Here is a 24,431-nt window from a genome sequence, read left to right on the forward strand (position 1 = left end):
TAACCATGGCAAGGTGACTGGGAATATGGCAGAATACAAACAGAGCGGTCATTCCCTCCGTAAGGCAATCTAACAGGCAAAACGTCAGTATAGAGACAAAGTGGAGTCGCAATTCAATGGCTCAGACACATGTGACAGGGTCTACAGACAATCATGGACTACAAAAGGAAAACCAGCTACGTCGCGGACACCGACATCTTGCTCCCAGACAAGCTTAACATGTTCTTTGTCCGCTTTGAGGATAACACAGTGCCACCGACGTGGCCCGCTACCAAGGACTGAGGGCTCTCCTTCTCCGTGGCCGATGTGAGTAAGACATTTAAACGGGTTAACCCTCGCAAGGTGTGTTTACGGACATATTCCATCTCTCCCTATCCCAGTCTGCTGTCCCCACATGCTTAAAGAGAGCCACCATTGTTCCTGTTCTCAAGAAAGCTAAGGTAACTGAACTAAATGACTATCACCCCGTAGCCACCACTTCTGTCATCATGAAGTGCTTTAAGAGACTAGTGAAGGATCATATCACCTCCACCCTACCTGATACCCTAGACCCACTTCAGTTTGCTTACCGCCCCAATAGGTCCACAGACGATGCAACCACCATCACACTGCACACTGCCCTATTCCATCTGGACAAGAGGAATACCTATGTACGAATGCTGTTCATTGACTAAAACTCAGCATTCAACACCATAGCTCATCATTAGCTTGAGACCCTGGGTCTGAACCCTGCCCTGTGCAATTGAGTCCTGGACTTCCTGATGGGCCATCCCCCAGGTCGTGAAGGTAGGAAACAACACCTCCACTTCGCTGATCCTCAACACTGGGGCCCCACAAGGGTGCATGCTCAGCCCCCTCCTGTAGATAAAAAGATAATCAAGGACAACAACCACCTGAGCCACTGCCTGTTCACCCCGCTATCATCCAGAAGGCGAGGTCAGTACAGGTTCTTAAATGGAGCACTTAAATGGAGCTTCTCCAACATAATTCAGGTAGAATCGGGAATTCCCCAGGGCAGCTGTCTAGGGCCCTTACCTTTTTCAAAGCTGGAACCGAGAGACTGAAAAACAGCTTCTATCTCAAGGTCATCAGACTGTTAAACAGCCATCACTAACTCAGAGGCTGCTGTCTACATACAGACTTGAAATCATTGGCCACTTTAATAAATGGATCACTTGTCACTTTAATAATGCCACTTTAATCATGTTTACATATCTTGCATTACTCATCTTATATGTATATACTGTATTCTATACTATTCTACTGTTTCTCAGTCTATGCCGCTCTGACATTGCTCGTCCATATATTTATACATTCTTAATTCCATTTCCTTTACTATTGTTAGATATTACTTGTTAGATATTGCTGCACTGTCGGAACTAGAAGCACAAGCATTTCACTACACCCGCAATAACATCTGCTAAACACGTGTATGTGACAAATAAAATTTTATTTGATTTCATAGGTACTTAAAAATGTTGTCTTGACCATTCACTCTCTGAATGGCACACACACACAATCCATATCTCAATTGTCTCAAGGCTTAAAAATCCTTCTTTAACCTGTCTGCTCCCCTTCATCTACACTGATTGAAGTGGATTTAACAAGTGACATCAATAAGGGATCATAGATTTCACCTGGATTCACCTGGTCAGTTTATGTCATGGAAAGAGAAGGTATTCTTAATGTTTATGTGTGTGTGTCTTACGTTCTCTGAAGGGGAGGCCAGCGTGTGTCTCTGGAGTGCGACTAAGCAGAAGTAGCGGCTGGGAGGGCGAGGTGGAGGGGAAGTTGACCACCTTCATAGAGCCCTTCAGGGAAAGGTCATGTCCCAGGAACAGGAAGTGCTGTTGCTCCAGCCCCACTCCTGTCTGAGACGCCACTTCCTCACAGAAGATGGCCGCCCTGGTGAGCGAGACGGGAGAGGTGGTGGGAAGGGGGCAGGGTGGATGTAGGTCAAAACAGGTGTGTGTGTGAGTATAGACTGGCAAGTTTGTGTGTGTATGTGTGTGTGCGTGTTTGACTCACGTGTTGTAGTGGGGAATGTATAAGCGGTGAGCTGTGGCCTGTTGCAGGGAGAACAGATAGACCGAGACTCTCTGTAGTATCTCTGTGGTGGCAGAAAAGAACTGGTCGAATGTCCAACACTTCTCCTGGTCTGCCTCCAGTATCCCAGCTAACACTGGGACTAGCTGACACCTCAGACCCCTATACAAAAGAGAGTGAAAGAGAGAGTTAAACTGCAACTTCTGATACACTCATTAAAGGCGCTATGACAAGTCTCTCTTGGCTGAGAGTTGAGGAAAGACTGACACCTTGTTTTAATAAGAAACAATGTGTTGGAAATTCCAAATTGTTTGCATAGTCAACTTACACACAGTACTGACACACACACTTACCCCACCAGACATGCCACCAGGAGCCTTTTCACAGTCCGCAGGTCCAGAACAAATTCAAGGTAACATTATACAACTGTGATACAGAGCTACACTATAAAACTGTGATACAGATCCATGAGTACATGGAACTCCCTTCCATTTTATATAGAGCAAGTGAACAGCAAACCTGGTTTCAAAAAACAAATAAAGCAACACCTCACGGCACCATGCCTCTTCCCCATGTGACCTACTTGTTGTGTGTAGGTACTGATATGTATGTGTAACTGATAGATGCACATGCTATTTTACAGTAAACAAACTGACAACAGACTTTCAGCACGCTTAAAGGGAAGGACATTTAACAAGCACAGCACTTACACAAATGACTGAGGATTGGTTGAGAGAAATTGATGGGGCCTGTTTTGTTAGACATTAGTGCGACTTTGGACATTATCAATTATAGTCGCTGCTGGAAAAACGTATGTCTTATGGCTTTATACTCCCTGCTATATTGTGGATAGTTAACTGTCTAACAGAACACAGAGGGTGTTCTTAAATGGAGCTTCTCCAACATAATTCAGGTAGAATCAGGAATTCCCCAGGGCAGCTGTCTAGGGCCCTTACTTTTTTCAATCTTTACTAATGACATGCCACTGGCTTTGAGAAAAGTCTGTGTGTCTATGTACAGTTGAAGTCAGAAGTTTACATACATCTTAGCCAAATACATTTCAACTCAGTTTTTCACAATTCCTGACATTTAATCTTAGTAGAAAATCCCTGTCTTAGGTCAGTTAGAATCACCACTTTATTTTAGGAATGTGAAATGTCAGAATAATAGTAGAGAGAATGATTTATTTCAGCTTTTATTTATTTATTGTTAACATTAGAAGCCTACTCCCTAAGTTTGTTTTACTCACTGCTTTAGCACACTCTGCCAACCCGGATGTCTTAGTCGTGTCTGAATCCTGGCTTAGGAAAACCACCAAAAACCCTGAAATCTCCATTGCTAACTATAACTTTTTCCGCCAAGATAGAACTGCCAAAGGGGGCGGTGTTGCAATCAACTGCAAAGATAGATAGTAATACAGAACTCTGCAGGTTGTACCCAAACAATTTGAGCTTCTACTTCTAAAAATTCACCTTTCCAGAAACAAGTCTTTCACTGTTGCCACTTGCTATAGACCTCCCTCTGCCCCCAGCTGTGCCCTCGATACCATATGTGAATTGATTGCACCCCATCTATCTTCTGAGCTCGTGCTACTAGGTGACCTAAACTGGGACATGCTTAACACCCCGGCCATCCTACAAACTAAGCTTGATGCCCTCAATCTCACACAAATGATCAATGAACCTACCAGGTACAACCCCAAATCAGTAAACACGGGCACCCTCATAGTCATAGTCATCCTAACTAATTCGCCCTCCAAATACACCTCTGCTGTTTTCAATCAAGATCTCAGCGATCACTGCCTCATTGCCTGCATCCGTAATGGGTCTGCGACCAAACGACCACCCCTCATCACTGTCAAACGCTCCCTGAAACACTTCTGCGAGCAGGCCTTTCTAAGCGACCTGGCCGGGGTATCCTGGAATGACATTGACCTCATCCCGTCAGTAGATGATGCCTGGCTATTCTTTAAAAGTGCCTTCCTCACCATCTTAAATAAGCATGCCCCTCTCAAAAAATGTAGAACTAGGAATAGATATAGTCCTTGGTTCACTCCAGACCTGTCTGCCCTTGACCAACACAAAAACATCCTGTGGCGTTCTGCATTAGCATCGAATAGCCCCTGTGATACGCAACTTTTCAGGGAAGTTAGGAACAAATATACACAGGCAGTTAGAAAAGCTAAGGCAAGCGTTTTCAAACAGAAATTTGCATCCTGTAGTACTAACTCAAAAAAGTTCTGGGACACTGTAAAGTCCATGGAGAATAAGAGCACCTCCTCCCAGCTGCCCACTGCTTTGAGGCTAGGAAACACTGTCACCACCGATAAATCCACCATAATTGAGAATTTCAATAAGCATTTCTCTACAGCTTGCCATGCTTTCCACATGGCTACCCCTACCCCGGTCAACTGCCCGGCATCCTCCACAGCAACCCGCCAAAGCCCCCACCATTTCACCTTTACCCAAATCCAGATAGCTGATGTTCTGAAAGAGCTGCAAAATCTGGACCCCTACAAATCAGCCGGGCTAGACAATCTAGACCCTCTCTTTCTAAAATTATCTGCAGAAATGGTTGCAACCGCTATTACTAGCCTGTTCAACCTATCTTTCTGAGATTCCCAAAGATTGGAAAGCTGCCACGGTCATCCCACTCTTCAAAGGGGGTGACACTCTAGACCCAAACTGCTACAGACCTATATCTATCCTACCCTGTCTTTCTAAGGTCTTCGAAAGCCAAGTTAACAAACAGATTACTGACCATTTCGAATCCCACCATACCTTCTCCGCTATGCAATCTGGTTTCAGAGCTAGTCATGGGTGCACCTCAGTCACGCTCAAGGTTCTAAACGACATCATAACCGCCATCGATAAGAGACATTACTGTGCAGCCGTATTCATCGACCTGGCCAAGGCTTTCGACTCTGTCAATCACAACATTCTTATTGGCAGACTCGCCAGCCTTGGTTTCTCAAATGATTGCCTCGCCTGGTTTACCAACTACTTCTCTGATAGAGTTCAGTGTGTCAAATCGGAGGGCCCGTTGTCCGGACCTCTGACAGTCTCTATGGGTGTGCCACAGGGTTCAATTCTCAGATCGACTCTCTTTTCTGTATACATCAATGATGTTGCTCTTGCTGCTGGTGATTCTCTGATCCACCTCTACGCAGATGACACCATTCTGTATACTTCTGGCCCCTCCTTGGACACTGTGTTAACTAACCTCCAGACGAGCTTCAATGCCATACAACTCTCCTTCCGTGGCCTCCAACTGCTCTTAAATGCAAGTAAAACTAAATGCATGCTATTCAATCAATCACTGCCCACACCTGCTCGCCCGTCCAGCATCACTACTCTGGACGGCTCTGACTTAGAATACGTGGACAACTACAAATACCTGGGTGTCTGGTTAGACTGTAAACTCTCCTTCCAGACTCACATTAAGCATCTCTAATCCAAAATTAAATCTAGAATTGGCTTCCTATATCATAACAAAGCATCCTACACTCATGCTGCCAAACATACCCTCGTAAAACTGACCATCCTACCGATCCTCGACTTCGGTGATGTCATCTATAAAATAGCCTCCAACACTCTACTCAACAAACTGGATGCAGTCTATCACAGTGCCATCCGTTTTGTCACCAAAGCCCCATTACACTACCCACCACTGCGACCTGTACGCTCTCGTTGGTTGGCACTCGCTTCATACTCGTCGCCAAACCCACTGGCTACAGGTTATCTACAAGTCTCTGCTAGGTAAAGCCCCGCCTTATCTCAGCTCACTGGTCACCATAGCAGCACCCACTCGTAGCACGTGCTCCAGCAGGTATATCTCACTGGTCACCCCCAAAGCCAATTCCTCCTTTGGTCGTCTTTCCTTTCAGTTCTCTGCTGCCCATGACTGGAACGAATTGCAAAAATATCTGAAGCTGGAGACTCACATCTCCCTCACTAGCTTTAAGCACCAGCTGTCAGAGCAGCTTACAGATCACTGCACATGTACATAGCCCATCTGCAAACAGCCCATATATCTACCTACCTCATCCCCATACTGGTATTTATTTATTTTGCTCCTTTGCACCCCAGTATCTCTACCTGCACATTCATCTTCTGCCGATCTACCATTCCAGTGTTTAATTGCTATATTGTAATTACTTCGCCACCATGGCCTATTTATTTCCTTAACTTACCTCATTTGCACTCACTGTATATAGACTTTTTGTTTTCTTTTGTTCTACTGTATTATTGACTGTATGTTTTGTTTATTCCATGTGTAACTCTGTGTTGTTGTATGTGTCGAATTGCTACGCTTTATCTTGGCCAGGTCGCAGTTGCAAATGAGAACTTGTTCTCAACTGGCCTACCTGGCTAAATAAAGGTGAAAAAAAATTCATCACATTCCCAGTGGGTCAGAAGTTTACATACACTCAATTAGTATTTGGTAGTATTGCCTTTAAATTGTTTAATTTGGGTCAAATGTTTCTGGGAGCCTTCCACAAGGCTACCCAACATTTTGGCCCATTCCTCCTGACAGAGCTGGTGTAAATGAATCAGGTTTGTAGGCCTCCTTGCTCGCACATGCTTTTTCAGTTCTGCCCACACATTTTCTATAGGATTGAGGTCAAGACTTGGGATGGCCCCTCCAATACCTTGACTTTGCTGTCCTTAAGCCATTTTGCCACAACTTGGAAGTATGCTTGGGGTCATTGTCCATTTGGAAGACCCATTTGCGACCAAGCTTTAATGATGTCTTGAGATGTTGCTTCAATATATCCACATAATTTTCCTTCCTCATGACGCCATCTATTTTGTGAAGAGCACCAGTCCCTCCTGCAGCAAAGCACCCCCATAACATGATGCTGCCACCCCCGTGCTTCACAGTTGGGATGGTGTTCTTCGGATTGCAAGCCTCCCCCCTTTTCCTCCAAACATGACGATGGTCATTATGGCCAAAAAGTTATATTTTTGTTTCATCAGACCAGAGGATATTTCTCAAAAAAGTACGATCTTTGTCCCCATGTGCAGTTGCAAAACATAGTCTGGCTTTTTTATGGCGGTTTCGGAGCAGTGGCTTCTTCCTTGCTGAGTGGCCTTTCAGGTTATGTCGATATAGGACTTGTTTTACTGTGGATAAAGATACTTTTGTACCTGTTTCCTCCAGCATCTTCACAAGGTCCTTTGCTGCTGTTCTGGGATTGATTTGAACTTTTCGCACCAAAGTACGTTAATCTCTAGGAGACACAACGTGACGGGTGCATGGTCCCATGGTGTTTATACTTGCGTAATATTATTTGTACAGATGAACGCAGTACCTTCAGGCGTTTGGAAATTGCTCCCAAGGATGAACCAGACTTGTGGAGGACTACAATGTTTTTTCTGAGGTCTTGGCTGATTTCTTTTGATTTTCCCATGATGTCAAGCAAAGAGGCACTCAGTTTGAAGGTAGGCCTTGAAATACATCCACAAGTACACATCCAATTGACTCAAATGATGTCAATTAGCCTATCAGAAGCTTCTAAAGCCATGACATCCTTTTCTGGAATTTTCCAAGTTGTTTAAAGGCACAGTCAACTTAGTGTATGTAAACTTCTGACCCACTGGAATTGTGAATCAGTGAATTATAAGTGAAATAATCTGTCTGTAAACAATTGTTGGAAAAATTACTTGTGTCATGCACAAAGTAGATGTCCTAACCGACTTGCCAAAACTATAGTGTGTTAACAAGAAAATTGTGGAGTGGTTGAAAAACGAGTTAATGACTCCAACCTAAATGTATGTAAACTTCCAACTTCAAATGTATGCAAATGACTCAACACTATACATGTCAGCTACTGCAGCGACTGAAATGACTGCAACACTTAACAAAGAGCTACAATTAGTTTCAGAATGGGTGGCAAGGAATAAGTTAGTCCTAAATATTTAAAAAACTAAAAGCATTGTATTTGGGACAAATCATTCACTTAACCCTAAACCTCTACTAAATCTTGTAATGAATCATGTGGAAATGGAGCAAGTGTACACCCCCTGCTATACACCCCTGCTTTACACCCCCTGCTATACACCCCCTGCTATACACCCCCTGCTTTACACACGTACATATGGATTTTGTGTTGTAGATATGTGGTAGTAGAGTAGTGGTCTGAGGGCACACAATGTGTTGTGAAAATATGTTGTGAATGTATTGTAATGTTTTAAAAATGGTATAAACTGCCTTCATTTTGCCTTGGCAGCAGCTAATGGGGATCCATAATAAATACAAATAAAGGGGTCAGTTGTCCAACTGAATCCATTCAGCTGAAATGTGTCTTCCGCATTTAGCACAACCTCTGAATCAGAGAGGTGTGTGGGGCTGCCTTAATCGACATCCACGTCTTCGGCATCCGGGGAACAGTGGGTTAACTGCCTTGTTCAGGGGCAGAACGACAGATTTTTATCTTGTCAGCTTGGGGATTTGATCCAGTAACCTTTTGGTTAACGCTCTAACCACTAGGCTACCTGCCACCCCTCAAATACACACACTACATGTTAATGTTTTTAAATGTTTGTAAATTGTAAAGTCTTTTGTCTGTAATATGTCGGACCCCAGTAAGACTAGCTGTCTCCATTGGCATTGGCTAATGGGGATCCTAACACAAAGGTACTGACTTTGAGAGCAGGCAGCTGTTTGGTAGCTGGTAGCTCCACTCTATAAGTCCGTCGTTGACCTTCTGAACTCCAGCAATGGCCCCTACTGGCTTCTCTTTGGTGATCTTAAACCTGCACGTCACAGACAGGGGAAGAGGGAGAGCAGAGAGAGGAGAAGACGCTAGCTCTTTATTTTACACTCCTATTTCAGCTGTTGCTGTGTTTGTTTAGACTAATCCCAAAGAAATAAAATAGCAATTATTAGACCATTTCAACATAGTAATTACATGCACACTTACTGTTGTATCTATGAAACACACCACACAGAGACTTACATGGTGGGTTTGTTCCTGCGGGGTCCTCCGTAGGGTGTGAAGGGTAAAGAACCGGCGGCAGCGTGGTAAAACGTCACTCCAATACTCCACAGGTCAACACTCACACCATAGGCCTTGTGCTGGGGCCTACGCAGTACTGCACGCTCATACATGTCTGGGTGCTACACACACACACACACACACACACACACACACACACACACACACACACACACACACACACACAGAGAGAGAAGGTCAATAACACACACCATAGCCTGCCCTAACTTATGTTATCTGCTGAGGCACATGAAACACTGCAGGCTCATACATCCCAGAAAACATTCAATCTCCCCTCCCTCTCCATACCCTCCTTGTCTTCTCTCCTCCACTACCTCTCCTCTCTACTCCTCTCCTATCCCTCTCTCTCACCAGGTATTCCTCTGTTCCGTAGATGGAGACAAACTTCTCTTCATTGTCTAGTTCTCTGGCCGCTCCGAAGTCTGTTAGCTTATAGACAGACCTCCCGTCCTCTCCCACCTGACGCATGATGTTCCCAGGCTTAATGTCCCGGTGCACCACCCCCTTCTCACGCAGATGGTTCATCCCTTGCACTAGAAGAAATAGGAGGAATGGTTCATTCCATTAATTGGGGGGGACGATGACTAACTTCTCCCCTCATCCCCAGGCCCCTAACCACTCTACCCCTCCTCACACACCCACACACTGTAGTACTATGAGGAACTCTGTCTCAGGCAGACCGAAGGTGTTCTCTGGCTCTTCCAGCAGACTGAGCAGACTGCCTCCTGAACAATACTCCATCACCAACACCTTTTGTTTATTGCTCAGCTAGAGAGAAAGAGAGACAGAGAGAGTTAATACATAAATACAAGTTGAAACGGCAGACTATATACAGACTAATATAAGTCTTCTCCTCACTCATTATCTCCTCCCCCTTCCCGTCCCAACTCTCCCCTCTCCCGTCCTTAACTCGTCTCCTCCTCACCTCCTCCACAGAGAAGAGCTTGACGATGTTGTTGTGGTTGAGTCTCCTGAGCATTTCAAACTCTCTCATCTGAACCTCGTACGGACGGCTGTAGCTCAAATGGTTAAACACCTTCACCGCAACCTGCTCCCCTGTCCTCTACACACGGACACACACACACACACACACACACACGGACACACACACGGACACACACACGGACACACACACACGGACACACACACACACACACACGGACACACACACACACACGGACACACACACACACAGTTATAAAAAGTTATAGTTATCATCTTTTTTTGTCGTATGACATTGTTATGTAGTTGTCATAAGTTTACAGTGTTACCATTGGGCTCCATGATAGACATGCTAGGTTATCACAGTGAAGATATGTTCCGTGTAAGAAGTAGCCTACACCTCAAAGTTTAGATGCGGATGACATCTCATTCACTCTGAAGTTTTTGATCTAGTTAGATTTTTCTTTGATGTACTGAATTGGTGTGTGTGGGCGTATGCTGATGTGCATAACAATGTAGTCTGTGGGGAGGTGCTGACGCGTATAATGGTATATAGCGTTGTTGGGTTCACCTTGGGGTCATGATAGGGGCTGTACCGAATGTTTGATGTATTATATGCATGCCAGCAAAAACACTACACAACACTAAACAATAGATTCATTGCACTACGAAGGCACAAACGGTGCCCACAAATTGTGATGGCCTACATAAAGTTGGCCTGACAGCTGAGCTTTCCTTTCAGCAACATGGAGTGAATCCTTACCACTGCTACACCTGGCTATCAGCAGAGCCTTGTCTGGCAGAGAAACAGTTCATTCAGCCTCATTTACTGCCTTTAAAAAACATAGCTGATATGACTGACTTGCTTAAACTAATGTGGTTTCTACTGACAATTGAAGTGTACAAACTATGGCATAAGGGGACGACGAGCGGATAAGAGGCAATCCGTAATTTAGATTAAGACATTAATGAGCGAGTTAGGACAGACTTAGTCAATATAACTATTTGTTCGTCGCCAGACCCACTGGCTCCAGGTCATCTATAAGTCTATGCTAGGTAAAGCTCCGCCTTATCTCAGTTCACTGGTCACGATAACAACACCCACCCGTAGCACACGTTCCAGCAGGTATATCTCACTGATCATCCCCAAAGCCAACACCTCATTTGGCCGCCTTTCCTTCCAGTTCTCTGCTGCCAGTGACTGGAACGAATTGTAAAGATCGCTGAAGTTAGAGACTTTTATTTCCCTCACCAACTTTAAACATCAACTATCTGAGCAGCTAACCGATCGCTGCAGCTGTACATAGTACATCTGTAAATAGCCCATCCTATCTACCTACCTCATCCCCATACTGTTTTTATTTTATTTACTTTTCTGCTCTTTTGCACACAAGTATCTCATCATCTGCTCATTTATCACTCCATTGTTAATCTGCTAAATTGTAACTATTCGTTCCTATGGCCTATTTATTGCCTACCTCTTCATGCCTTTTGCACACACTGTATATAGACTTTCTTTTTTCTACTGTGTCATTGACTTGTTTATTGTGTTATTGGCTTGTTTATTGTTTACTCCATGTGTAACTCTGTGTTGTTGTCTGTGTCACACTGCTTTGCTTTATCTTGGCCAGGTCACAGTTGTAAATGAGAACTTGTTCTCAACTAGCCTACTTAAATAAAGGTGAAATAAAAATATAAAAAACACTTGTGTGTATAAGGTAGTTGTTGTGAAATTGTTAGATTACTTGTTAGATATTACTGCCTGGTCGGAACTAGAAGCACAAGCATTTCACTACACTCGCATTAACATCTGCTAACCATGTGTATGTGACAAATAAAATTTGATTTGATTTGACACTGTGATGCAGTGCCTTAGACTACTGAGCCACTCGGGAGGCCCTGGATGGGCACTTTTAATGTAAGTCTATGGCAGCACCCAAGGGGCTTGAATTTTCAAGCTCTACCCATATAATTTCCAGTGACCTAGAGTTCCCATGAGTGACAGAACACTGAGCCAATCATGGGACAACTAGAGAACATTACCTACCCCTACGCGTCGTATTTACTGCTGGCTGCCCCACCACCACAGGAAGCACTGAGCTACGGTGAAACACCTGCATTTTGGAGTTGCCCTACTCAAGAAAGCAAAAAATTGATTGTATGTGGCTTTATTAACCCAATTATGATTTTTTTTTTTTTTTTGCTAAACAGCTCGGCCCCAACTGCCCTGAATGAAGCGGTTGCCACTGCACCTAGCTCACAACAATCTTATTTTTGTAAGGGTGAGTTTAGAGTCCTACCTTGTTGCGGGCCTTGTAGACACTGGCTGTGGCCCCCTGACCAAGCACATCTCCCAAAGACCACAGGTAGTTGGCTGTGCTCGCAGTCATCCTCTCTGTCATCTACAGCCTGGATAAGTCTGATTGGTTGCAGTAGGGAACATACAGAAGGCCATGAGTCAAGAACTGAAATATACCTTCTATTCAGAATAAAAACTATTCACAGGATGTTGGTGTGGAATGGAGAGTCAAGGGGTGGGGTTCATATAAAGTCAGAGGTAATGTGGACTTCTCTCTGGTCAGAAAGGTAAACAACAAGGGGTGGGGTTCATATAAAGTCAGAGGTAATGTGGACTTCTCTCTGGTCAGAAAGGTAAACAACAAGGGGTGGGGTTCATATAAAGTCAGAGGTAATGTGGACTTCTCTCTGGTCAGAAAGGTAAACAACAAGGGGTGGGGTTCATATAAAGTCAGAGGTAATGTGGACTTCTCTCTGGTCAGAAAGGTAAACAACAAGGGGTGGGGTTCATATAAAGTCAGAGGTAATGTGGACTTCTCTCTGGTCAGAAAGGTAAACAACAAGGGGTGGGGTTCATATAAAGTCAGAGGTAATGTGGACTTCTCTCTGGTCAGAAAGGTAAATAACAAGGGGGAAGAAGTTCAAGTTATAGCTCAAATATAGATTCAGAACTTTTGTGAAATAGCACAGATACAAATATATGGCAAATAGAAATCAAACTGGATGGACATCAGAAATAGAGGAAGGCCAGCACTAAAAACAAACTAAATATAACTATTGTAAATTAGATGGGTGTCTGTAAAATGTGTACAGTATGTATAAGCTGGAAGCAGAAGCCTAAGTGTTATTGTTTATGAGTTGACTCCAATTGGGGGAGGGGTGGTAGGGTTTGGGGAACAATAAAGGAAGGTATATTAAAAAAGTGTGTATGTTTATACAGTTGAAGTCGGAAGTTTACATACACTTATGTTGGAGTCATTAAAACTCATTCAACCACTCCACAAATTTCTTGTTAATTAACAAACTATAGTTTTGGCAAGTCGGTTAGGACATCTACTTTGTGCATGACACAAGTCATTTTTCCAACAATTGTTTACAGACAGATTAATTCACTGTATCACAATTCCAGTGGGTCAGAAGTTTACATACACTAAGTTGACTGTGCCTTTAAACAGCTTGGAAAATTCCAGAAAATGATGTCATGGCTTTGGAAGCTTCTGATAGGCTAATTGACATAATTTGAGTCAATTGGATGTTTACCTGTGGATGTATTTCAAGGCCTACCTTCAAGGGGGCGGCAGGGTAGCCTAGTGGTTAGAGCGTTGGACTAGTAACCGGGAGGTTGCAAGTTCAAACCCCCGAGCTGACAAGGTACAATTTTTTTTTTCTGCCCCTGAACAAGGCAGTTAACCCACTGTTCCTAAGCCGTCATTGAAAATAAGAATTTGTTCTTAACTGCCTTGCCTAGTTAAATAAAGCTAAAATAAAAGTCAGTGCCTCTTTCCTTGACATCATGGGAAAATCAAAAGAAATCAGCCAAGATCTCAGAAAAAAAATTGTAGACCTCCACAAGTCGGGTTCATCCGTGGGAGCAATTTCCAAACGCCTGAAGGTACCACGTTCATCTGTACAAACAATAGTTCGCAAGTATAAACACCATGGGACCACGCAGCCGTCATACCGCTCAGGAAAAGCGGAAATGAATGTATCTTGGTGCAAAAAGTGCATATCAATCCCAGAACAACAGCAAAGGACCTTGTGAAGATGCTGGAGGAAACAGGTACAAATTTATCTATATCCATATCGACATAACCTGAAAGGCCGCTCAGCAAGGAAGAAGCCACTGCTCCAAAATCGTCATAAAAAAGCCAGACTACGGTTTGCAACTGCTAATGGGGACAAAGATCGTACTTTTTGAGAAATATCCTCTGGTCTGATGACACAAAAATAGAACTGTTTGGCCATAATGACCATCGTCATGTTTGGAGGAAAAAGGGGGATGCTTGAAAGGCGAAGAACACCATCCCAACCGTGAAGCACGGGGGTGGCAGCATCATGTTGTGGGGGTGCTTTGCTGAAGGAGGGACTGGTGCACTTCACAAAATAGATGGCTTCATGAAGCAGGAAAATTATGTGGATATGTTGAAGCAACGTCTCAAGACATCAGTCAGGAAGTTAAAGCTTGGTCGCAAATGCATCTTCCAAATAGGCAATGACCCCAAGCATACTTCCAAAGTTGAGGCAAAGGACAACAAAGTCAAGGTATTGGAGTGGCCATCACAAAGCCCTGACCTCAATCCCATAGAAAATGTGTGGGCAGAACTGAAAAAGCATGTGCGAGCAAGGAGGCCTACAAACCTGACTCAGTTACACCAGCTCTGTCAGGAGGAATGGGCCAAAATTCACCCAACTTATTGTGAGAATCTTGCGGAAGGCTACCTGAAATGTTTGACCCAAGTTCAACAATTTAAAGGCAATGCTACCAAATACTAATTGAGTGTATGTAAACTTCTGACCAACTGGGAATGTGATAAAAAAAGAAAAAGCTGAAATAAATAATTCTCTCTACTATTATACTGACATTTCACATTCTTAAAATAAAGTGGTAATCCTAACTGACCTAAAACAGGGAATTATTACTAGGATTAAATGTCAGGAATGGTGAAAAACTGAGTTTAAATGTATTTGGATAAGGGGTATGTAAACTTCCGACTTCAACTGTATATGTATGTATGTACACTACCGTTCAAAAGTTTGGACGGTATTGTACTAATTGTTGACTAATGGTCAATTAGCCTTTGAAAATGATAAACTTGGATTAGCTAACACAATGTGCCATTTTAACACAGGAGTGATGGTTACTTATAAAACACCTCTGTATGCCTATGTAGATATATGTGTGTGTGTGTATATATATATATACTCTCACTCACTCACTCACTTTGGTAGCATTGCCTTTAAATTGTTGAACTTGGGTCAAACATTAAGGGTAGCCTTCCACAAGCGTCCCACAATAAGTTGGGTGAATTTTGGCCCATTCCTCATACCGATATATATATATATATATCGGTATGTTTATGTATGTATATCGATAGATGTATATCGATAGATATATTTAACCCCAAAATATATGGGCGATTGGAAATACAGACAATTACATTGAAGGAAGCAATAATCTATCTGCAATACTAAAGCTGATCCACCCACTAAAAAAGAGAGAGAAAAAAGAAGTTCAAGTTCCCAAAATGTGAAGTGAATAGATAACAGGCTACCTGTAGATACATTCCACTGTCCCTAATCATACAGTCTATGGTAGGGCCTATCGATGTTGATACACATCTGTTGAAAACGAAGATAAACACTGTAATGTCCTGGACAGCTGAGACCACTGAGGTGTTGTGAGGTACACTCCCTGGGCTTTGTGACAGGGTTTAGTCATAAAAAAAATAGATTTACTACACATTACCAAAGACAATGTGTGTGTTTAAAAACGGATAGGGGAACAAACTTGACAAAACTGAAGTTCAAGGTTCGATGTCTTGAATAAAAGGTAGCCTACCTGTCTCGTTTTTCGTCACAGGGACAAATTTGAACTCTTTGCATCCACAATCTGCTACATTTCGCTGATGTTTCCCGAAAAAACAGATGGCAACCTCACCTATTCTCCGTCACTGAACCGGGTAATCATGGAAGATTTCGGCGGAAATGCAACTACAGTCTGTGCATTCTATGCAAGTTTCGATTCAGTGCTGTAACTTCCGAGTTGTGCACCAGTTTACTTTACAGTTAAGCTCTGGCGATATCTAGTGGCTTATATTGTGTACTACACCCATAGCGCTCAATGTAATTTCATTTATTGGTTACTTCCAGTTTTATCATCTTGGTTGGAGAAGCACAGATAATAATATTCACATTGTTGATGAATTCCAGGCCTGGACTATTACAAATAACTGTAAGGGGTGTTCCTCAAGGTTTCCTTTTCAATTATAGGAAAATAGAACAAACCTTGTCTCGAGTAGGATGTCTCAAACCACATCCTGATTGTTGTTCTAGAAGAATCGAGGAGGAGACAAGAAAGAACCCTGTCAGTAAAGCCCTGTGGAAGCAGATCTCTGAAGTCACAAGTGTGGTCAATGGGACAAGAGTCTCATCCATGTGTGTGTGTGTGTGAGTGAGTGAGAGTCAGAGAACCAGATGCGTGCAATCCATCATCATCACCATTATCACTGTCATCATAATCTCCACAACAACGCAGACAACTTTATAGCAAGCAATGTTTATTTAAAAAAAAGTATACTACAAGAACTACACATATAATTATATAAGGACTATTTGATTAAACTACTATTGCTATTACTGTACAATATTGTACCAGAAAAAGAGTGTACCTCTGTAATGTACAACATTGTATATACAAAGTACATCTTAACACAGGATTCTCCATAATACAGAGGCAACTATACATATATTTGACATTACAGTCGTTTTTTAGATCTTGTTTTCAAATGGACAAGAAATGCATATTTAACAATAGTTAATCATAATAAAATCATCCTCACTCAATCAGTCCTGGAGCACACCATGTCATTTTAAGTGCATGATGATTGATTTGAGCTCAACTGATAATATGGTGTGGAGACTGAGGCTCCTAGCTCCTATACAACAAAGCCAGGATAACACAGACACCAACCACAAAGCATCACCCATGAGTGTATATGACGTGTGTGTTAATGCCTATTCACCCCACCCCACACACGCACAATCCCTCCAGTTGCTAAGATGAGGTAAGGGGAGCAACACAATGTAAAATACATCTTAAAATACACACAGAGATAAAACATTACAATTAGAATGAAATCCCCTGTTACAGATCATTTGGGAATGCAATAATACAAGTATATACCTGCAGGAATAAGGAAGGAACCACAGAGGGATAAGGAATAAGGAAGGAACCACACAGAGGGATATTAGTGTGTCTGTGGGAAGAGGCAGAATGCTAGGAGGAGAAACGTACAGAGAGAGCAGGATGATAGGGAGAGGTGTCTGCTGCTTTTCTAGCCTCAGGGATCTCGAAGCCCTGACATTAAATATCCTGGTCTCAGACAGTGTTAAAGCTGTCAATAACTAAAGCATCCTGCCGCCTCCCACTAACCTTGACCAATCAAAACATTCTGTCTCCTCCCCTTGACGAATCACAGTTCAGACTTCAGAAAATGCTACCAGTGACAGACAGGACAGGACCGGTTGGAGATTGACCACATGATGCAACAGACAGTTAGGGAGTCACAGCAGAAGTTCTCTTAAAGACGAGCACAACAGAACAGACCTCAGGGCTGTTCCTGTATATCATTTCATTGGATTATATCAATCCAATCAGTTATTGGATGCCGGTCTGCCATGACACACATCAATGCTATTTGAAGAGGAGCGACAGAGGAGACAGTGTGACACTTTTTCCGTTGTCCTCTGACTTTAGCGGCTGGGACTGAGAACTAGTCAGTCACACAAACATTAAGCCTAGTGATCAGTGATACTGGTAGCAGAGTGGCTCTGGCGACACAGGTTCTGCTGTCTTTGTGTCCCATCCTGTTGGTCCCCATGTCTCCAAAGAGCAGGCATTAGTTGGTTCCCTTAATGATGAGTGGTTAACGCTGACTTCTGAGAGTTGTGAAGGGTCACTGACGCACACACACCCCCCCACACACACACACACGTAGACGGCTACACAGTTTAGTATAACATATTCTGAGGATAAACTAACAAGTGGAAGAAAATAAGCATAAAGTAATGTTTATGAATGCGCTTGACGAGGTTTGTTTGTGCTTGTATCTAAACAAACTCTTCCACCTCACTGAGATTCCTCATCTGCACATGTCCAGTTATCACCATGGTTAATAAACTATACATGTAAAAATACCCTTTTTGCTGATTTTGTCTGGAGTAATAATTTGTGTGAAGCTGGTGTAAGAGGCGCGTTTGGTAGTATTGAAAATAGATGCAGTCAGTCAGCACTGCGACTGCTGTGGCCCCAGCATGCGAGGAGAACCTGAAAGGCATTTAGCTGCCACGTCACACACACGTCACACAGATGTGTATGTGTGTGTCTATTCCACTTCTGTAACAGAGCGTATATTAATGCTGGGAATCTAAGGGAGAGAGAAGCAGCAGGCCTGGCATGCTGCTAAGCTGATGAGTCTGTCAGACTCTTATTGCTAAAGAAAGGTTGGTTATTGAGAACAGCCATGTCGTGCACATAAACACCAACAGGAGGTGCTGTTGTAAAGCTAGACAAGCTTTGCATTATGTGGGTAAATACAGAATGTAGAGAAGGACTTTTAACTATTGTCCTGCAGGGCCCCATCAATACACACCTGGGACATTGGTGATTGGGCTCTCTGGCCAATCAATTACATTACAACTTCCACTTAGAAAAGTAAAGCAGCATTCCTTTGGCCCCTGAGGGGTGCTAATTGAATAGCCCTGATGAATAGTATAGTAGAGTCTAGTAGAATACAGTAGAAAAGAGCGTGGTGTATAGCAGCTATACTGGTGAGCGTTGAAGTTAGAACGAGTCACCACAACACTCAGCTTTCCTACACACAGGAGGATCAGAGACATAGCCTGGTCCTCTTCTCTTCATGTAGAAAGAGGCATTCCACTGCTCTCTCCATCCATCCATCTGTCTGTCCATCTCTGTCTCTTTCTGTCCAGGATGGCTCACACGCACCTCACACAGGCACACTCATACACACACCTCACACACACACACACTCACCTCACACAGGCACGCTCACACACACACCTCACACACACACTCACCTCACACACACACACACCTCACACAGGCACGCTCACACACACACCTCACACACACACACTCACCTCACACTCATACACACACCTCACACAGGCACGCTCACACCTCACACAGGCACGCTCACACACACCGCACACACACACGCTCACACACACCTCACACAGGCACGCTCACAAACACACGCCTCACACGGGCACGCTCACACACACACAGGCACACTCACCTCACACAGGCACGCTCACACAGTCACGCTCACACACACACATACACACATGCACACTCGCACACTCGCTCACACGCTCACACACACACACACACACCACACACCTCACACAGGCACACACACACACACCTCACACCAGTATATACAACACAGGTTCCATGTCTCTTTATTGTCATGCTGTATGTTCGTTTGATCCCTTGTTTGAGTCATGGAGGCTTTATACAGTCTAACTCCCATAATGCTTAGTTTGGGAGGGTAAGCTGTTCCTAGGTGAGAGCTATCCCACTTGTCATTGGGTGAGGGGAGATGGGGCAGTGGTTTGTGTATGGAAGGGGAGCGTGTGTGATGTCACTCCTCAGGCGGGGCAGGACTTGTCGTTGGGCTGGGGTGGGGGTGGGGGAGGAGGGGGACAGTGGAGGTTGGGGACCCCATAGCCGGACTGCTGCTTCCTCCTCCCTTGGGGAAGACCACCGGCTTGGGCCGCGTGGCTGGAGGACGAGGCTCTCGGAAGGAGGGAGTGGAGAAAGAGAGGGCTGAGGAGGCGAGAGAGGAGGGCAGGGGGCTCCTGGGATAGGAAGGGCGGAAGGAGGAGGGGACGTCGCTAGCGGACGAAGCGCTGCGTTGGAGAGGGTGTGAGTGTGGAGATCCTGCGCCGTCGCTGTCCCTCAGCAGACGGGAGTGGAGGGGACTGGAGGGCTCTGATGCGCCCCCTCCTCCCCCACCACACACACCCTTCAGCTGCTCCAGAGTGTCCAGCACCACGTCGGGGGTGTGTGTGTGCTGGACACTGCTCTGCCTCTCCAGCTCTCTCAAGGCAGAGCTCATAGCCGCCTCGATATCCTGAAACAGATAAGGAGATATCAGACAGAGCTACAAATCAGAACACACACACACATTTGGTAGGGCTGAGAGGTGAGGGGTCAGAGGTGGGCGAACCTGTGAGGTGGGCTCCAGCTGAGTGATGACCTCAGGGTCCAGAGGTCTGTGGTTGCTGAAGCTCTTAGAGCGCCCCGCTGTGGGCGCTTTGCGGAACTGAGGGCTTTCCACCTGCACAACAAATAACACTCCTTACAATCAGCAAAACAATAATGATAGATAATATTACCCAGCAGTCATAAAAAGTTACCTTGGTCTTGAGAGAGGAGTGGCGTGTAATGGAGGAGTTGAGGACACTGTGGGCGCTGACTGGTCGTTTGTCACCGCCCTCTTTCACCAGAGCCCCTCCCACAGGCAGACTGGCCGTCCTCACACCCCCACCAGTCGCCCCCGTTGGGGGTACGTCACCCCCCTGTCCTCCCTCAGACACCCGGAAGGTTCTACGGATACTCCCCAACTCCGGCTTCTTCCTCATCCTGACAGAGAGCGGAAGAGAGAGAGAAGGGGGGATTGGATTGGTTAGAGAGAGTGAGAGAAGGGGGATTGGATTGGTTAGAGAGAGAGAGAAGGGGGATTGGATTGGTTAGAGAGAGAGAGAGAAGGGGGAATTGGTTAGTGAGAAGATGAAAAATCAAAGAACATTTTATTTGTCAAATTTTTCATAAACAACAAGTGTAGACTAACAGTGAAATAATACAAAGATAATAACTCGAGGAATAAATCCATAATCATACATGGGGTACCAGTACCGTCGACGAGGTAATTGAGGAAGATATGTACATATGGGTAGGCATGAAGTGACGAGACAACAGGACAGATAATAAACAGTAGCAGCAGCGTACGTGATGAGTCAAAAGAGTTGGTGCAAAGGGGGGACAATACCTATGCTGTTAACTATTTAACTCACTATGTAGCATCTTATGACTTGGGGGTCGAAGCTGTTCAGGGTCCTGTTGGTTCCAGACTTGGTGCATCGGTTCCACTTGCAATGTGGTAGCTGAGAGAATAGTCTATGACCTGGGTGGCTCAAGTCTTTACAATTTTTAGTGCCTTGCAGTCAGATGCCAAGCAGTTGCCATACCGATCAGTGATGCAGTCAGTCAAGATGCTCTCAATGGTGCAGCTGTACAACTTTTGAGAATGTGAGGGCCCATGACAAATCTTTTCATCCTCCTGAGGGGGAAGAAGCGTTGTCGTGCCTTCTTCATGACTGTGTTGGTGTGTGTGGACTATGTTAATTTTTTTGTGATGTGGACACCGAGGAACTTGAAGCTCTCGACCCGTTCCACTACAGCCCTGTTGATCTGGATGGGTGTGTGCTCTGCCCTCCGTTTCCCGTTGTCCACGATCAGATCATTTTTCTTACTGACATTGAGGGAAAGGTTGTGCTCCTGGCACCACACGGCCAGGTCACTGACCTCCTTCCTGTAGGCTGTCTGATCACCGGGGATCAGGCCTACCACTGTCGTGTCGTCAGCAAACTTAATTATGGTATTGGAAGCGTGGGCGGCCACGAAGTCTTGGGTGAACAGGGAGAACAGGAGGGGACTAAGCACACACCCCTGAGGGGTCAGCGTGGCGGATGTGCTGTTGCCTACCCTCACCACCTGGGGGTGGTCCGTCACGAAGTCCAGGATCCAGTTGCAGAGGGAGGTGTTTAGTCCCAGGGTCCTGAGCATAGTGATGAGCTTGGAGGGTACTACATTGTTGAACGCTGAGCTATAGTCAATGAACAGCATTCTCACATAGGTGTTCCACTTATTCAAGTGGTAGAGGGCAGTGTGGAGTGTAATAGAGACTGAGTCATCTCTGTCAAAACTCAATGCCCCTTTGCAAAAAATATTTTCAGAATACTCAGAAATCTCAAACTTTAAAATGAACGTGGAAAAGTATTAATAATAACTCATGATCTACAGCAAGCCTTTAAGTGGACCACAAAAATATTACATACTTGGGATGCTTAATACGTGACAACGAACAACAAATATATAAAGATAACTTTATTCCATTACTCAACGATATAAAAGCAGATTTCATTAATTGAAATAATATTCTGATAAATGTTCCAGGTAGAATAAACCTCATGTAGTCTAAATTGATTCTATGATCGTATGCTATACATTAGTTTTTTGTATGTTCTTTGTATGTCATTTTAATATTTGAGAATTAACCAATGATATTAGGCCATACTTGGCCATGGTTACAGACACCTGTGTGTCTTTTGACACTATATAAACGAGTCACCCTGCAGTGTTTGTGATTATACCCTGATGAAGACAGCTTGCCTGTCGAAACATTGGACATTACATTTTTGCATCTGAGCTCTTAGATTGTGCGGCTCTCCTTTATTTTCGAGAATCAACCTCTTCAGAATGGTATGTCTGCCAAAGTTTTATATCTATTTTTGGTTATACCAATTACCCCACCAAAGACATTCTTTAAAAAAGTATACTGGGTCATTACAAACTTTATATGGGTAAATAAAACTCATAAAATAAAAAGGACAGTTTTACATCTTCCTAAGTCTGGAGTGGTTTTAACCTTCCAGACATAGAATTGTATCAACTCGTTACCCAAGGCTCAGCATATGTGGGAACTCCTTCAAAACTGTTGGAAAAGCCTTCCAGGTGAAGCTGGTTGAGAAAGTGTGCAAAGCTGTCATCAAGGCAAAGGGTGGCTACTTTGAAGAGTCTCAAATCTAAAATATATTTTGATTTGTTTAACATTTTTTGGTTACTACATGATTCCATATGTGTTATTTCATAGTTTGGAAATCTTCACTATTATTCTACAATGTAGAAAATAGTAAAAAATAAAGAAAAACCCTGGAATGAGTAGGTTTGTCCAAACTTTTGACTGGTACTAAATGCACTAAAGAGGAACAATGGGTACATATTGCTTTGCTTTATCTTGGCCAGGTCGCAATTGTAAATGAGAACTTGTTCTCAACTTGCCTTCCTGGTTAAATAAAGGTGAAGATGTTCATGCTCATCCCTAGAATATTTTTATGTCGATTTTCAAAGGATAAAGCTAAAAACATTAGCATTAGCATAGTTTAGAACACTAGAACTAAGGCACTGCATCGCGGGTTTGATCCCGGGCTGTGTTGCAGCCCGGCGGTGCACAATTGGCTAAGCGTCGTCCGGGTTAGGGGAGGGTTTGGCCGGTTGGGATATCCTTGTCCCATCGCGCACTAGCGACTCCTGCGGGCTGGGCACAGTGCACGCTGACACGGTCGCCAGTTGTACGGTGTTTCCTTCGACACATTCGTGTGGCTGGCTTCCGGTTAAAGCGAGCAGTGTGTCGAGAAGCAGTGCGGCTTGGTTGGGTTGGGTTGAGGACGCACGGCTCTCGACCTTCACCTCTCCCGTGTCCGTACGGGAGTTGCAGCGATGGGACAAGACTGTAACTACTAATTGGATACCACGAAATTGGGGAGGAAAAGGGGTTAATAAATAAATATAAATATATCGAAGAAAATGAAACGTATTTTACAAGAACCAATATCACTCCCTAGAAACACAACCTTATGGAATAATCCTTGTGTCACGCCCTGACCTGAGAGAGCCTTTTTATGTCTCTATTTTGGTTTGGTCAGGGTGTGATTTGGGTGGGCATTCTATGTTTCTTTATTTCTGTTTTGGCCGGGTATGGTTCTCAATCAGGGACAGCTGTCTATCGTTGTATCTGATTGGGAATCATACTTAGGTAGCCCTTTTCCCTCCTTTCTGTGTGGGTAGTTAACTTTGTTAGTGGCACTATAGCCCTGTTAAGCTTCACGGTCGTTCCTTTGTTTTGTTGGCAACATTTTATATCAATAAAAGAAAATGTACGCCACCACGCTGCACCTTGGTTCGCTTCTTACGACGCCCGTGACAGAACTACCCACCACGAAAGGACCAAGCAGCGTGGCCGGGAGGAGCAGCGCTATCTGGAGGAATGGACATGGGAGGAGATATTGGAAGGCAAGGGACCCTGGGCACAGAGGCTGGGGTGTATCGCCGTACTAAGGAGGAACTGGAGGCAGCTAAAGCAGAGCGGCGACGCTACGAGGAGTTGGCACAGCGGAGTAAGCACGAGAGGCAGCCCCAAAACATTTTTTTGGGGAGGCACACTGGGAGAGTGGCTGAGTCAGGGTATAGACCTGAGCCAACTCCCCGTGCTTACCGTAAGGAGCGTGGTACTGGTGGGGCACCGTGTTATGCGGT

The 24,431-nt window shown here is 44.3% G+C and overlaps 2 protein-coding genes across 4 annotated transcripts in view; both read right to left on the reverse strand.

Annotated features, from left to right (window-relative positions):
* Positions 1-16,028, reverse strand: part of ikbke (inhibitor of nuclear factor kappa B kinase subunit epsilon) — a 48,605-nt gene extending 32,577 nt beyond the window's left edge. Inside the window, exons 1-10 of one of the 3 annotated variants that reach the window (XM_065001956.1) lie at positions 15,867-16,028; positions 12,310-12,428; positions 11,115-11,210; positions 9,993-10,130; positions 9,706-9,835; positions 9,419-9,600; positions 9,008-9,168; positions 8,694-8,804; positions 2,029-2,208; positions 1,709-1,905 (exon numbers count right to left, since the gene is read on the reverse strand). In XM_065001956.1, the coding sequence (XP_064858028.1) occupies positions 1,709-1,905; positions 2,029-2,208; positions 8,694-8,804; positions 9,008-9,168; positions 9,419-9,600; positions 9,706-9,835; positions 9,993-10,130; positions 11,115-11,210; positions 12,310-12,411 (1,297 nt within the window). In that variant the 5' untranslated portion in view covers positions 12,412-12,428; positions 15,867-16,028. The remainder of the gene's footprint in view (positions 1-1,708; positions 1,906-2,028; positions 2,209-8,693; positions 8,805-9,007; positions 9,169-9,418; positions 9,601-9,705; positions 9,836-9,992; positions 10,131-11,114; positions 11,211-12,309; positions 12,429-15,866) is intronic. The other 2 variants (XM_065001957.1, XM_065001958.1) reach the window with 2 other exon arrangements.
* Positions 16,029-16,567: 539 nt separating this feature from the next.
* The window catches only part of srgap2 (SLIT-ROBO Rho GTPase activating protein 2), a 175,324-nt gene continuing 167,460 nt past the window's right edge, over positions 16,568-24,431 (reverse strand). The window contains 4 exon segments of the mRNA XM_065001961.1: positions 16,568-19,755; positions 19,758-20,187; positions 20,284-20,394; positions 20,474-20,699. Coding sequence (XP_064858033.1) covers positions 19,703-19,755; positions 19,758-20,187; positions 20,284-20,394; positions 20,474-20,699 — 820 coding nt within the window. The 3' untranslated portion in view covers positions 16,568-19,702.

The sequence above is a fragment of the Oncorhynchus nerka genome, linkage group LG15 (assembly GCF_034236695.1).
Source record: "Oncorhynchus nerka isolate Pitt River linkage group LG15, Oner_Uvic_2.0, whole genome shotgun sequence".
NCBI classification, from domain to species: Eukaryota; Metazoa; Chordata; class Actinopteri; order Salmoniformes; family Salmonidae; genus Oncorhynchus; species Oncorhynchus nerka.